Source organism: Schistocerca piceifrons, chromosome 2, assembly GCF_021461385.2.
Source record: "Schistocerca piceifrons isolate TAMUIC-IGC-003096 chromosome 2, iqSchPice1.1, whole genome shotgun sequence".
In the NCBI taxonomy this organism is placed as follows: Eukaryota; Metazoa; Arthropoda; class Insecta; order Orthoptera; family Acrididae; genus Schistocerca; species Schistocerca piceifrons.
This window is the reverse complement of record NC_060139.1, coordinates 44,590,354-44,605,985: the sequence shown is the minus strand read 5'-3', so window position 1 is coordinate 44,605,985 and position 15,632 is coordinate 44,590,354. Positions and strand designations below refer to the sequence as shown.

The following is a 15,632-nucleotide window of genomic DNA, read 5'->3' as shown; positions in this document are numbered from 1 at the left end:
GGTTTTCCTTGATTTCCCTAAATCTCTTCAGGCAAATTCCAGGATGGTTCCTTTGAAAAGGGCATGGCCGACTTACTTACCCATCCTTCCCTAATCCGATGAGACCGATGTTCTCGCAGTTTGGTCTCCTCCCCCAAAACAAGCCAACCCAACTGATTCCGTACAGTCGACTGGCACGTACACACCGCTTTACTTCCATGTCATATGTTGGCGGTGGATGGCCACGTGACCGTCTGGTATTAGTTCTACAGATGTTATGTTGCAAAGCAACCAGTGTGCTATTTTAAGGTTGTGGCTACTATGTTATTCAGTGAGTTTATTTGTATGTTTATGCCTGTATGAAGACGCAGAAAAGAGCTTTTTCGTCCTTGTACTGGAAGGTCTGTCTCAAGATGATTTTGTAATTGCATTAGTTCAAGAATGGCAACGGCCTTGCCGCAGTGCATACACCGGTTCCCGTGAGATCACCGAAGTTAAGCGCTGTAGGGCTTGGTCGGCACTTGGACGGGTGGCCATCCAGCCGCCATGCGCTATTGCCATTTTTCGGGGTACACTCAGCCTCGTGACGCCAATTGAGGAGCTACTCGACAGAATAGTAGCGGCTTCGGTCAAGAATACCAGCTTAACGACCAGGAGAGCGGTGTGCTGACCCCACGCCCATCCTATCCGCATCCTCCTCTAAGGATGACACGGCGGTCGGATGGTCCCGATGGGCCACTTGTGGCCTGTAGACGGAGTGGTTTTTTTTTTTTTTATTTGTTCACGAATAACGCCCGGCGCTGTAGCCTCAACGCCGTCTCATCACGCGAGCAGGTCAACGACGGCTTATTTTTTAAGGCATTTGGCGCCTGGAGGAAAAACATATCAAATTTTCGGGCATCACAAGTTATAAATAAGAGTTCAGAATCAATCAATTTGAATTTTTGAACATGCTAGTCTTTCACTTGTCAATGTAGTGTGCGTTGATATGGAACTATCTGGTGGACTAAAATTATGTTATAGTGTGCTTCAAAGGGGCTTCGAGTGTAAACTGTTGCTTGTTTCACGTAATTATCTCACTTCCTGTACTTACCAGGTTCTCTGCTCTGTATGGCTACCTTACGTCACAGGAGGTCCGTCCTACAACTTCTGGCCGTTGCGAGGTGAAGGAGAAGCGACGGATTTTAAGCAACTGAGTGATCTGTAGCTGTGTGTTTTTTCTTTAACGTTTCACTGGTGCTGTCTTCCTTTCCGAGCTCTACAAAAAAATGGTTCAAATGGCTCTTAGCACTATGGGACTCAACTGCTGTGGTCATAAGTCCCCTAGAACTTAGAACTGTTTAAACCTAACTAACCTAAGGACAGCACACAACACCCAGCCATCACGAGGCAGAGAAAATCGCTGACCTCGCCGGGAATCGAACCCGGGAACCCGGGCGTGGGAAGCGAGAACGCTACCGCACGACCACGAGATGCGGGCAGCTCTACAAAGGGTTTCTTCTACACTGTGCTGACGTAATAGTCTAGTGAGGAAGAATATGACGAAGAACAGTCCGTCAGCTTAGGTGGGTGGTAACGTGCTTGTTTCCCAAGCAAGCGAGCCCGGGTTCGATTCCCGGCCGTGTTGGAGGTTTTCTCCGTTCGTGGACTGGGTGTTGTGTCGTCCTCATCACCGGCGCGCAAGTCGCCCTGTGTGGCGTCGAATCAGATAAGACTTGCGTTTGACGGCCGAACTACCCCGAACAGGGGCCTCCTCGCCAACGATGCCATACGCTAATTTCCATTTTTTTGACGAAGAATAGGTTACTACATCCATGGCTCAAGGAAGTTACCAGAATGTGAGTGCTCGCTGTTATTAAAACTTTCGTCACATGACCAATTATAGCACGGTTTTGAATCAACCTGTGATTATCAACTATGATGCTTAGACATTCTATTTATAATTACTTATCCATGCGACACATTTTTCCCACCGACAGGTTACTTGACAGTGACCTGGATTGTGCAAGTCAGCTTTTTCACATCGTCGTCAAAATGGAACTTCTGGCACGAAATGGTTTTGTTCATTTCTCTCGACATATCCTTCCTGCATTTCTTCTGTCCGGCGGTGCATTAGTGTCTGTTCATCACAGATAATCATTCCGGCTTTCTTCACCCCTACCAAGCGCTGTTTTTTTTTTTTTCGCCTCGTGTGCTGACTTAACCCTATAATATTTCGCTCTTCCCCTGGCCACTCAACTTCTTGTCCACATTTGACTGCTTCTGTAGCTATGTGTGCTAGTTTGTGATACAGTTCAAAGGAGGCTGGACGCCTTGGGGACAACGAATGCAAATAATCCCAGCCTCCAACCGACTGGTCAGACATGGCCGTTCGGTTGAGACAGTTACTTCAAAGGATGACCAGAGAGCACAACGATGACAGGTACGAGCTGTAGTTTTGAAGAACAAACTCCTTCCAGCATAGCGAGAAGAACGCCCGGAAAAGGCAACTCTCCGGCCGGAGTGGCCGAGCGGTTCTAGGCGCTTCAGCCTGGAACCGCGCGACTGCTACGGTCGCAGGTTCGAATCCTGCCTCGGGCATGCATGTGTGTGATGTCCTTATGTTAGTTAGGTTTAAGTAGTTCTAAGTTCTAGGGGACTGATGACCACAGATTTTAAGTCCCATAGTGCTCAGAGCCATTTGAACCATTTTTTTGAAAAGGCAACTCGTGTGCTCTTTCTCCAAGACTCTAAGGCACTGGGCGAAGGTGCCCTCATTAGGATACCTTCTCTTGCTCATTACTAATCTGACCTTGCTCCTAGCGGTTAGACTATTTCCAACAATGAAACATACTCCACGATCGCACATTCTCCAGTCGTCCTCATATTCCGTCAACAAATTTCCAGTAGGGAAACCAGATTCATCAAGATATAGCACTGTAAAGCACCACTTCCATTAACAATAGCTTAAAAAATAATCATAGTCTTAATCTGAAATCAGCACATTCTCCCTTACAAAAACTCAGGTGCCTATAAAATTAGCCTTGTCATGTCCAGCTTATTATATAGGACAAACAGAACAAGCACTTTCTGTTAGATACAAAGGCGAAACATATACCAAAATACGTAATTCGTCCTTTGATGATTATTTATTAGTAACAGACAATAAACCCAAAACGTTCATAACGTCAGTATCCTTCGTACACAGAGGAGAGTCTCTAGACTTTTCATGAAAAGTTATATATTTTCAAAGACCTTTCTTTCAATGATGGTTTCGCTCTCAATTAATAGTAGCAATTACGTAATATATATTTCTAATCCTATAACGTCGTTACTTAGAAATGCCTAAAATTGAGCTGCCGTTTTTTCCTCAGAGTAGACCCTAAGATATCGTTTTTCATTCTCTTTTTCTTTCATTATATCGTAATAGTTACGTACCAAAATGTATCCACTATTTGCTGTTCCATTGCCCTATATAATGTTTCATTGTGCACAATACTGGCTATTGATGTTTGAGATGAGGACTTACATTGCTGGCCATTAAAATTGTTACACCAAGAAGATGACGTGCTACAGACGCGAAATTTAACCGACAGGAAGGAGATGCTGTGATGTACAAATGATTATCTTTTCAGAGCATTCACACAAGGTTGGCGCCGGTGGCGACACCTACAACGTGTTAACATAAGGAAAGTTTCCAACCGATTTCTCATACACAAACAACAGTTGACCGACGTTTCCTGGTGAAACGTTGTTGTGATGCCTCGCATAAGGAGGAGAAATGCGTACCACCACATTTCCGACTTTGATAAAGGTCGTATTGTAGCCTATCGCGATTGCGGTTTATCGTATCGCGTCACTGCTGCTCGCGTTGGTCGAGATCCGATGACTGTTAGCAGAATATGGAATCGGTGGGTTCAGGAGGGTAATACGGAACGCCGTGCTGGATCCCAATGGCCTCGTATCACTAGCAGTCGACATGACAGGCATCTTACCCGCATGGCTGTATCGGATCGTGCACCCACGTCTCGATCCCTGAGTCAACAGATGGGGACGTTTGCAAGACAATAACCATCTGCACGAACAGTTCGACGACGTTTGCAGGAGCATGGACTATCAGCTCGGAGACCATGGCTGCGGTTACCCTTGACGCTGCATCACAGGCAGGAGTGCCTGCGATGCTGTACTCAACGACGAACCTGGATGCACGAATGGCAAAACGTCATTTTTTCGGATGAATCCAGGTTCTGTTTACAGCATCATGATGGTCGCAACAGTGTTTGGCGACATCGCGGTGAACGCACATTGGAAGCGCGTATTCGTCATCCCTATGCTAGAATATCCCCTTGCGTGATGGTATGGGGTGCCATTGGTTACACGTCTCGGTCACCTCTTGCTCGCACTGACGGAACTTTGAACGGTGAACGTTATATTTCACATGTGTTACGACCCGTGGCTCTACCCTTCATTCGATCCCTGCGAAACGCTTCATTTCAGCAGGATAGTGCACGACCGCATGTTGCAGGTCCTGTACGGGCCTTTCTGGATACAGAAAATGTTCGACTGTTGCCCTGGCCAGCACATTCTCCAGATCTCTCACCAATTGAAAACGTCTGGTCAATGGTGGCCGAGCAACTGGCTCGTCACAATACGCCAGTCACTACTCTTGATGAGCTGTGGTATCGTGTTGAAGCTGCATGGGCAGCTGTACCTGTACACGCCATCCAAGCTCTGTTTGACTCAATGCCCAGGCGTATGAAGGCCGTTATTACGGCCAGAGGTGGTTGTTCTGGGTACTGATGTCTCAGGATCTATGCACCTAAAGTGCGTGAAGATGTAATCACATGTCAGTTATAGTATAATATATTTGTCCAATGAATACCCGTTTATCATTTGCATTTCTTCTTGGTCTAGCAATTGTAATGGCCAGTAGTGTATATGTTGTTTAAAATATCTTTCAACAAGTCGGCAACAATTATCGGCGATTGTTACTAGACGGCAGAATTGTTTCGCGTCCACGCTGAAGCAGCTTTGGGATGTGAGCCTGTCATGCTGATGCCACCCCCAGTAACCTACATCTCCCACAGCCCCTAGCTTCTCAATGTCGTACTTTATGTGACGGGAGCATTATTGCTCTTAAATTGATTTTTCTGATGCTACGTGTGAGTACAGTCTTCTTATAAATCTAAGCATGGCCAAGAAGCACATACGAAGAGGGTATCGCAAAGAATACATACCTGGATGGTCTCAAATCAGCGAAAAACTGTACCAGAGCTGCCTTGAATCCGGAGATCAGGAAATAGCCGATGAACTGCTTCACAGCTTGGATGCTGCCAGAAGACAAAAGTGGATGGACACTGTAGAAAGCCTCAATTTCCAAACATCTAGCAGGCAAGCATGGTCACTGCTGAGAAAACTAGGTAGCAGCCCACTAGCACAACGACAAAAAGCAGCTGTAAGACCAAATGCAATAGCTGCACATCTAGTTAACACGTCTAGGACACCAAAGGATAAAACACATACAATGCAAATGAAGCGAGAATTCAAAATCTTAAAAAATGAAGCCACAGAAACTGAATACTCTCGCCCTTTCTCTAGCGAAGACATAGAACAAGCTCTGAAACATGTAAAACCAACAAAGGCATCAGGTTTCGACAACATTCACCCTGAATTCATAATAAACTGTGGCAAGAATACAAATGTATTGCTGGCTCGATTATTCACAAACATCATGCAAACTGGCAATATCCCACACGAACTCAAACGCTCTAAGGTAATAGCTATTCTAAAGCCTGGGAAGCCAGCCGACAACCCAAAAAGCTACAGACCAATTGCCCCGCTGTCTCTAATTTACAGCCGGCCGAAGTGGCCGTGCGGTTAAAGGCGCTGCAGTCTGGAACCGCAAGACCGCTACGGTCGCAGGTTCGAATCCTGCCTCGGGCATGGATGTTTGTGATGTCCTTAGGTTAGTTAGGTTTAACTAGTTCTAAGTTCTAGGGGACTAATGACCTCAGCAGTTGGGTCCCATAGTGCTCAGAGCCATTTTTTTTTGTAATTTACAAATTACTAGAGAGGCTTAGACGGCCGGAGTGGCCGAGCGGTTCTAGGCGCTTCAGTTCGGAACCGCGCTGCTGCTACGGTCGCAGGTTCGAATCCAGCCTCGGGCATGGATGAGTGTGATGTCCTTAGGTTAGTTAGGTTTAATTAGTCCTAAGTTCTAGGGGACTGATGACCTCAGATGTTAAGTCCCATAGTGCTCAGAGCCACTAGAGAGGCTTATATACAGGGTGTTACAAAAAGGCACGGCCAAACTTTCAGGAAACATTTCTCACACACAAAGAAAGAAAATATTTTATGTGGACATGTGTCCGGAAACGCTTACTTTCCATCTTAGAGCTCATTTTATTACTTCTCTTCAAATCACATTAATCATGGAATGGAAACACACAGCAACAGAACGTACCAGCGTGACTTCAAACTCTTTGTTACAGGAAATGTTCAAAATGTCCTCCGTTAGCGAGGATACATGCATCCACCCTCCGTCGCATGGAATCCCTGATGCGGTGATGCAGCCCTGGAGAATGGCGTATTGTATCACAGCCGTCCACAATACGAGCACGAAGAGTCTCCACATTTGGTACCGGTGTTGCGTAGAGAAGAGCTTTCAAATGCCCCCATAAATGAAAGTCAAGAGGGTTGAGGTCAGGAGAGCGTGGAGGCCATGGAATTGGTCCGCCTCTACCAACCCATCGGTCACCGAATCTGTTGTTGAGAAGCGTACGAACACTTCGACTGAAATGTGCGGGAGCTCCATCGTGCATGAACCACATGTTGTGTCGTACTTGTAAAGGCACATGTTCTAGCAACACAGGTAGAGTATTCCGTATGAAATCCTGATAACGTGCTCCATTGAGCGTAGGTGGAAGAACGTGGGGCCCAATCAAGACATCACCAACAATGCCTGTCCAAACGTTCACAGAAAATCTGTGTTGATGACGTGATTGCACAATTGCGTGCGGATTCTCGTCAGCCCACACATGTTGATTGTGAAAATTTACAATGTGATCACGTTGGAATGAAGCCTCATCCGTAAAGAGAACATTTGCACTGAAATGAGGATTGACACATTGTTGGATGAACCATTCGCAGAAGTGTACCTGTGGAGGCCAATCAGCTGATGATAGCGCCTGCACACGCTGTACATGGTACGGAAACAACTGGTTCTCCCGTACCACTCTCCATACAGTGACGTAGTCAACGTTACCTTGTACAGCAGCAACTTCTCTGACCCTAACATTAGGGTTATCATCAACTGCACGAGGAAATGCCCCGTCTATTGCAGGTGTCCTCGTCGTCCTAGGTCTTCCCCAGTCGCGAGTCGTAGGCTGGAATGTTCCGTGCTCCCTAAGACGCCGATCAATGGCTTCGAACGTCTTCCTGTCGGGACACCTTCGTTCTGGAAATCTGTCTCGATATAAACGTACCGCGCCACGGCTATTGCCCCGTGCTAATCCATACATCAAATGGGCATCTGCCAACTCCGCATTTGTAAACTTTGCACTGACTGCAAAACCACGTTCGTGATGAACATTAACCTGTTGATGCTACGTACTGATGTGCTTGATGCTAGTACTGTAGAGCAATGAGTCGCATGTCAACACAAGCACCGAAGTCAACATTACTTTCCTCCAATTGGGCCAACAGGCGGTGTATCGAGGAAGTACATTACATACTGACGAAACTAAAATGAGCTCTAACATGGAAATTAAGCGTTTCCGGACACATGTCCACATAACATCTTTTCTTTATTTGTGTGTGAGGTATGTTTCCTGAAAGTTTGGCCGTACCTTTTTGTAACACCCTGTATAACAGAATTAGCCCAGAATTGTTCAGGGCGATGCCAGTTGAACAGGCAGGCTTTTGGTCAGGAAAAAGTTGTACTGACCAGGTGTTGTCACTGACTACTTACATTGAGGCAGGATTCCAGAGAAAATTGAAAACATCAGTGGCCTTTATTGACCTCTCAGCAGCTTACGACACTGTGTGGAGAGAAGGCATCATGTACAAAATTCTTCAGGTAATTCCTTGGAAATCTATAGTATGCTTAATAGAATCATGCTCAATGATAGGGTGTTCCAAATAAGTATGGGCACTGATTACAGCTCCATCAAAAAAACTAAAGCATGGCTTACCACAAGGATCAGTGATCGCACCACTGCTATTTAGCCTATATACTGCAGACCTGCCGGAAACACAATCAAGAAAGTTCGGGTACGCTGACGATTGGGCCCTCGCTACAAGATGTAGCACAGTTGAAGCATCTGAGGATATCCTAACGAAAGACCTGACGATAATGGGTGAATATTTCCGTAAGTGGAGACTTCAATCAAATGTTTCCAAAACAGAGGTTAGTTGCTTTCATCTCAACAACAAACTCGCTGGAAAGGAACGAAACATTCGATTTGAAAACACCATTCTCAGGCATAATAAAACTCCGAAGTACTTGGGCATGACGCTGAACAGAACACTATCTTTTAAAGAGCACCTAACAAAGACTGCTGAAAAATTAAAGACAAGAAACAACATTATTCAAAAGCTCTGTGGTACTACCCGGGGAGCAAGCGGCCTCCACTCTCCGCACCTCTGCTTTAGCAATTGTATTCTCGGCTGTGGAATACTGTGCTCTGATTTGGCTAAACAGCCCACATGTAAAAAAGGTGGATGTCCAGTTGCATAACACTCTAAGGATGATTTCTGGATAATTAAACCCACTCCAACGCAATGGCTCCCAATATTAAGCCACATCCCGCCGCCACACCAGCGACGTACTGACGCCCTTGTACGTGAATACAAAAACATCATGGTAAATCGAACCCTGCCAATCCACCAAGACACTGAGGCTGCAAACACTAATAGGCTTCGATCTAGGAACCCACCAACAAGAACAGCAAGGACCTGTGTACAAGAAGGTTTCAGTATCAGAAACGCATGGTCTGAAAAATGGAACGCATGGCAGAATCATAACATGCCTTGCATCACACAAAAACCACCTGGTTTTGGCCTGCCACTCTAATTAGGATTCGAACTCGTCTTGGAAGATGTGCTTACTCCCTGCATAAATGGGGTAAAATACCATCCCCTCAGTGTGACTGCGGAAAAAATCAGACCATCAGCCACGTTGTTGAAGAGTGTTCCAGAAGAGCCTATAATGGGAGCCCCGACGACTTCCTGCTCGCAACTCCAGAGTCGATAGATTATATTAGTGAGCCCAGAATGAGATTTTCACTCTGCAGCGGAGTGTCCGCTGATATGAAACTTCCTGGCAGATTAAAACTGTGTGCCGGACCGAGACTCGAACTCGAGTTCGAGTATCGGTCCGGCACACTGTTTTAATCTGCAGGAAGTTTTATATTAGTGATGTTTGATTGAAATTATTAACGTTTGTTATATTAGTGATATGTCTGTTTCTTATGTGTCTGTATTGCCATACGATAAATAATAAATAATAATAATAAGTCTGTTTGGAGTAAAATTGGGTATTCTTTAGTTTTCTCCATGTTAATGTTTATTTATAATCTTTTTAGGTAATCGTGAATTTTCTGAAGACTCTTTTAGTCGGTGTTGAAACCTGGTAACAGAATAATTTTGTTGCGACCTATTTCCTGTTTTACACCTCTCATAATATAGAAGCTTTCGTAGGGGCCACAGAATCATAATGGCTACGCTATGGACTTACTTTACTTTACTTTTTCGTGTCCGGAAACTACAATTTGTTTGCCCAGTATTGGGCAACGTCCAATGCTTCTTCTTTAGCCAGCCATAGATCGTCGAGGGTGCATCTGTGGGGGCAGGCAGGGCATTGTAGAAGATGTTCCATGTCCTGTCGAGTGCCGCAATAGCATTTGTCGTCATTTTCGTCCAACAAACCCCATTTGATCAGATTAGATTTCACAGGAGCCACCCCAATTCTGATGCGGTTAAGCATTCTCCAGGTTTTCCAATCACCAGAAACGCCGCTTGGTGGGTCCTCTCTTAGTGGGTAGTAGATGGGGGGCTCATCTAAGGCGCAACTTTGGAAACGGCGTCTGGATTTGAGTCTGCTGGGGCCACACTCTAGGCCAAATATTGAGTGACGGGCATCAAAGGTTTGTTTTAGCTTACGCTATGGAGAGTGTATGAGGCTGCAGGAAGACAACGTTGAGAAATGACAGATTTCAAATTTTATGTGCGAGTATTTTGTGAAAAAGAAAATAGTATACTTTGGAACTTGAACACCTACGCAAGAGGGTCTGAAGGGACTAACCTTTCCCAGCTGAAATAAAAATACATAAAAGTTTCTTCTCACAAGGGAACCTCCCCGTCGCACCCTCCTCAGATTTAGTTATAAGTTGGTACAGTGGATTGGTCTTGAAAAACTGAACAGAGATCAATCGAGAAAAGAGGAAGAAGTTGTGTGGAACTATAAAAAAAATTAGTAAAATTTACAAACTGAGTAGTCCACGCGAAGATACGCAACATCAAGGACAATGGGACTCTCGCAGCGCTGTGATCTCGTGGTTAGCGAGAGCAGCTACGGAACGGCAGGTCCCAGGTTCAAGTCTTCCCTCGAGTGAAAAGTTTAATTTTTTATTTTCAGTATACGTGATAAACTCTTATGTTTTCATCACTTTTTTGGGAGTGATTATCACATCCACAAGAAAACATAAATCGGGCAAGGTAGAAGAATCTTTTTACCCATTCGCTAAGTGTACAAGTTAGGTGGGTCGACAACATTTTCCCGTCATGTGACGCACATGCCGTCACCAGTGTCGTATAGAATATATCAGACGTGTTTTCCTGTGGAGGAATCGGTTGACCTATGACCTTGCGATCAAATGTTTTCGGTTCCCATTGGAGAGGCGCGTCCTTTCGTCTACTAATCGCACGGTTTTGCGGTGCGGTCGGAAAACACAGACACTAAACTTATTACAGTGAACAGAGACGTCAATGAACGAACGGACAGATCATAACTTTGCGAAAATAAAGAAAGTAAAATTACTCGTATTAGTCGAGGGAAAACTTGAACCAAGGACCTCTCACTCCACAGCTGCTCACGCTAACCACGGGACCACGGTGCTCCTGAGCTCATAATCTCCTTGATGTTGCCTATCTGGCGCATGAACTACTCAATTTGTATATTTTACTAATTTTTTTCATAGTTCCACACAACTTCTTCCTGTTTTTTTCCATTGATCCGTGTTCAGTTTTTCAAGGCCTATTCACTGTGCCAACTTATAACTAAATCTGAGGGGGGTGCGATGGGGAGGTTCCCTTGTCAGTAGCTTACCAACTTTGGAGGTCGATAAATCAGAGTAGAAACACTTGCTACCAGTGTTCATCTGTTCGCGCCTCAGCAACCTTTTACGAACGCAGCCAGTTGTAGCAGCGTGACTGCTGTTCCAGGCGGGCGCCGTGTGCTGTGGCGGCGCCGCGCCGGAGGCCTGCGCCTCTGCGTGCCGCGACGCCTTCCGGGAGACGGGCAGCGCGGGCGGCGTGTCCGCCGTGGAGCGCGCGTGCGCACAACACAGCCCGCGCGTGCTTGCCTGCGCGCGCAACCACACGGCCACCGCGCCCGTCCTGCAGCCGCACAAGTGTGAGTACCGGACGAGTACAGCGGAGAGGCAGTGACAGCGGCAGGAGTGCGTCAGGAGAGGTCAGTGACTGGAAACGTCGACTAGTCACAATATACATAAATGACCTTGTGGATGACATCGGAAGTTCACTGAGGCTTTTTGCGGATGATGCTCTGGCATATCGAGAGGTTGTAACAACGGAAAATTGTACTGAAATGCAGGAGAATCTGAAGCGAATTGACGCATGGTGCAGGGAATGGCAATTGAATCTCAATGTAGACAAGTGTAATGTGCTGCGAATACATAGAAAGATAGATCCCTTATCATTTAGCTACAAAATAGCAGGTCAGCAACTGGAAGCAGTTAATTCCATAAATTATCTGGGAGTAGGCATTAGGAGTGATTTAAAATGGAATGATCATATAAAGTTGATCGTTGGTAAAGCAGATGCCAGACTGAGATTCATTGGAAGAATCCTAAGGAAATGTAATCCGAAAACAAAGGAAGTAGGTTACAGTACGCTTGTTCGCCCACTGCTTGAATACTGCTCAGCAGTGTGGGATCCGTAGCAGATAGGGTTGGTAGAAGAGATAGAGACGATCCAACGGAGAGCAGCGCGCTTCGTTACAGGATCATTTAGTAATCGCGAAAGCGTTGCGGAGATGATAGATAAACTCCAGTGGAAGAATCTGCAGGAGAGACGCTCACTAGCTCGGTACGGGCTTTTGTCGAAGTTTCGAGAACATACCTTCACCGAAGAGTCAAGCAGTATATTGCTCCCTCCTACGTATATCTCGCGAAGAGACCATGAGGATAAAATCAGAGAGATTAGAGCCCACACAGAAGCATACAGACAATCCTTCTTTCCACGAACAATTCGAGACTGGAATAGAAGGGAGAACCGATAGATGTATTCATGGTACCCTCCGCCACACACCGTCAGGTGGCTTGCGGAGTATGGATGTAGATGTAGATGGAGATGTAGTCACTGCATATCACCTGAGTAACAGATCTATCTGTTGCGTTTCAACTCCACTAAAGCTACCCAGCTCGACTGTTGGTGATACCATTGTGAAGTGGAAAAGATTATATTAGATTAGATTAGTACTTGTTCCATAGATTATGAATACGACACTTCCTAATGATGTGGAACGTGTCCGGTTAATAAAAGGTGTCTATACAAGATATTACATCACACAAAATATTACATGACACTCAATATTTTTAATTTTTTTGTGGGGGTTGGGGAAATTACCCACTTATTATATCGAAAAATTCATCCAATGAGTAGAAGGAGTTGCCATTAAGAAATTCATTTAATTTCCTTTTAAATGCTATATGGCTATCTGTCATACTTTTGATGCTATTAGGTAAGTGACCAAAGACTTTCGTGGCAGCATAATTTGCCCCCTTCTGAGCCACAGTTAGATTTAACCTTGAGTTGTGAAGATCATCCTTTCTCCTAGTGTTGTAGCCATCTACACTGATATTACTTTTGAATTCATTCGGATTGTTAATAACAAATTTCATAACTGAATATATATATTGTGAGGCTACAGTGAAGATCTCTAGCTCTTTAAATAAATGTCTGCAGGATGATCTTGGATGAGCTCCAGCAATTATTCTGATTACACGCTTTTGTGCAATGAACACTCTTTTACCCAATGATGAGTTACCCCAGAATATGATGCCATACGAAAGCAGAGAATGAAAATAGGCATGGTAAGTTAATTTACTCAGATGTATACCGCCATTATTTGCAATGACCCTAATAGCATAAGCAGCTGAACTCAAACGTTTCAGCAGATCCTCAGTGTGTTTTCTCCAGTTCAACCCCTCATCAATGCATACACCTAGAAATTTTGTATATTCTACCTTAGCTACCGATTTCTGATCGAAGTCTATATTTATCAACGGTGTCATTCCATTTACTGTGTGGAATTGTATATACTGTGTTTTGTCAAAGTTTAATGAGAGCCCATTTGCAAAGAACCACTTAATGATTTTCTGAAAAACATCGTTTACAATTTCACCAGTTAATTCTTGTCTGTTGGGTGTGATAGCTATACTTGTATCATAGGCAAAAAGTATCAGCTTTGGATCTTCGAGAATATAGAATGGCAAATGATTAATATATATTAAGAAAGCGAATGAAGAACCAGAGATAAACTAAGAGGGACCATAGAACATTTCAGAAGATGGGTGTAAAGTACCGCACGAAACCAGAAGAAAGAATCGCTCTTGAGTTCCACAGTGCTACCAGCAATTCCAGGAAGCATAATCACTGTGGGACCTGATAGTAAAGGGAAGGCAGGATTCGGTTACGATTGTGGACGGGGCTGTAATCAGTTACTCTTGGTTGCCTTTTACAGCTACACTCATTTATTTTTAAAACAGTAATTCCAGACTCAACAATAAATAAAATATACCACACGTCATTGATGAAGGAATAAACAACTGCGTAAATAATAGTGTTTTCAGTGAGGTACAATTTAACAAATCACCCTAAAATACAGATACAGATAATGTTTAAGAAAACAAGTCACTGTGATCATGGCTGAAGGCCTTACACACCAAGATTGGCAATAAATTAAACATGTTTAGGAACTCGCTGCAGTTACAACTTACAGTTATTGAAATATTAGAAAGTATGTGGCCACAAACACAGCAGAAGGTATAAGACGCCAGGAATGGCAGTAAATAAGGTTTTAAGGCTTACTGATGAAATACAAATATCGAATTATTTTTTTAAAGCAAATGACCACAATCACGGCTGAAGTCCTTACACGCCAGGAACGGCAATTATATAAAATTTGAAACCTGCTGTAAAACAGCAAATACAGGCAAAGGTTAATTAAAAGAAACAAGCAACTGACCACCAAACGGGTGAAATAAGATGATGGTAACCTTATAAGACAACCCTTACGCTGCTAGATTTATTCCAGAAGACGACTGGAACTGTTAACTAGACACACATAACCTTTAATGTAGGCATTACAAGGTATGGTAATAAATAATACAATAATAAAACACATGCAACAGCCACAGACGGTGCTCCAGATATCGACCTCTGAGAAGGTATGGCAACAAACACTTTCGCGAGCGATGAGATAGGCAGCCAAGAGTTCCATTCACTTCACAAGATGGTAACTCAGACTAATGGCAGTCTAACGAATGACTAATAATAATCTTGCTGAAGCTACCTGACGTCCAATAAACCAAATGAAAGACTGGAACAACACGCCAAAGCCGGAACCCGCGGATTGCACTACGCCCCTGAATACTGTGTTTAGGGCGCCCGGGATGTGAAAGAAACCACTTCGAGATTTCCGTGCGGTTCCACAAACCCGAAAATCAGAACAAACAAGTCACAGTACAGAACACCAGACAAACTAACAGTAACTAAAGCCACACTCGATTTGCGTGTGAGGCAAAACCGAAATGTAACCAACCAGAATCAGCAACCACACGTCATTACCGAAACAATCACAAAGTGAGCCAAAACCAAGTATCAAATGAGTGACATCAAATTCATAATGCAGACAAACGCACACTGAACTCACTGTGACAACTCTGACGATGGTTGGCAGAATGAAACAAATCTCTTCACTGCGTCATTAATTCACAGTTGCATAACCACACCTTCTAATCTCTGAGCCAAGTGCTTTTAACATACGAGGTGCGGCTAGAAAAAAACCGGACTGATGCTGGAAAAAACATTTATTTACAATTATTTACAATTTCATGGTATCTCCTTCAATGTACTCTCCTCCTCGGTCTCTACACCGCTCCATACGAATTTTCCACTGTTCATAGCAATGCTGCAGATCATTTTCGGTAAGTCCATACATTACTTCCGTCGCTTTTTCTTTTACTGCTTCAACAGTCTCAAATCTAGTTCCTTTCAAAGCTGACTTGACTTTAGGGAAAAGAAAAAAGTCACAGGCGGCCAAATCAGGTGAGTAGGGTGGATGATCTAAGATGGGAATGTTGTGTTTTGCCAAAAACGTCTTCACTGACAACGCACTGTGAGCTGGGGCATTGTCTTGGTGAAGGATCCAT

The 15,632-nt window shown here is 44.3% G+C and overlaps 1 protein-coding gene and 1 long non-coding RNA gene across 2 annotated transcripts in view; both read left to right on the top strand.

Moving 5' to 3' along the window:
* Positions 1-15,632, top strand: part of LOC124775137 (reversion-inducing cysteine-rich protein with Kazal motifs-like) — a 370,434-nt gene that overhangs the window by 210,748 nt on the left and 144,054 nt on the right. Inside the window, exon 6 of the mRNA XM_047249977.1 lies at positions 11,401-11,499. Within this exon, the coding sequence (XP_047105933.1) occupies positions 11,401-11,499 (99 nt within the window). The remainder of the gene's footprint in view (positions 1-11,400; positions 11,500-15,632) is intronic.
* The window catches only part of LOC124776351, a 33,118-nt gene continuing 28,993 nt past the window's right edge, over positions 11,508-15,632 (top strand). Inside the window, exon 1 of the long non-coding RNA XR_007015609.1 lies at positions 11,508-11,590. This is a non-coding gene — a long non-coding RNA (uncharacterized LOC124776351). The remainder of the gene's footprint in view (positions 11,591-15,632) is intronic.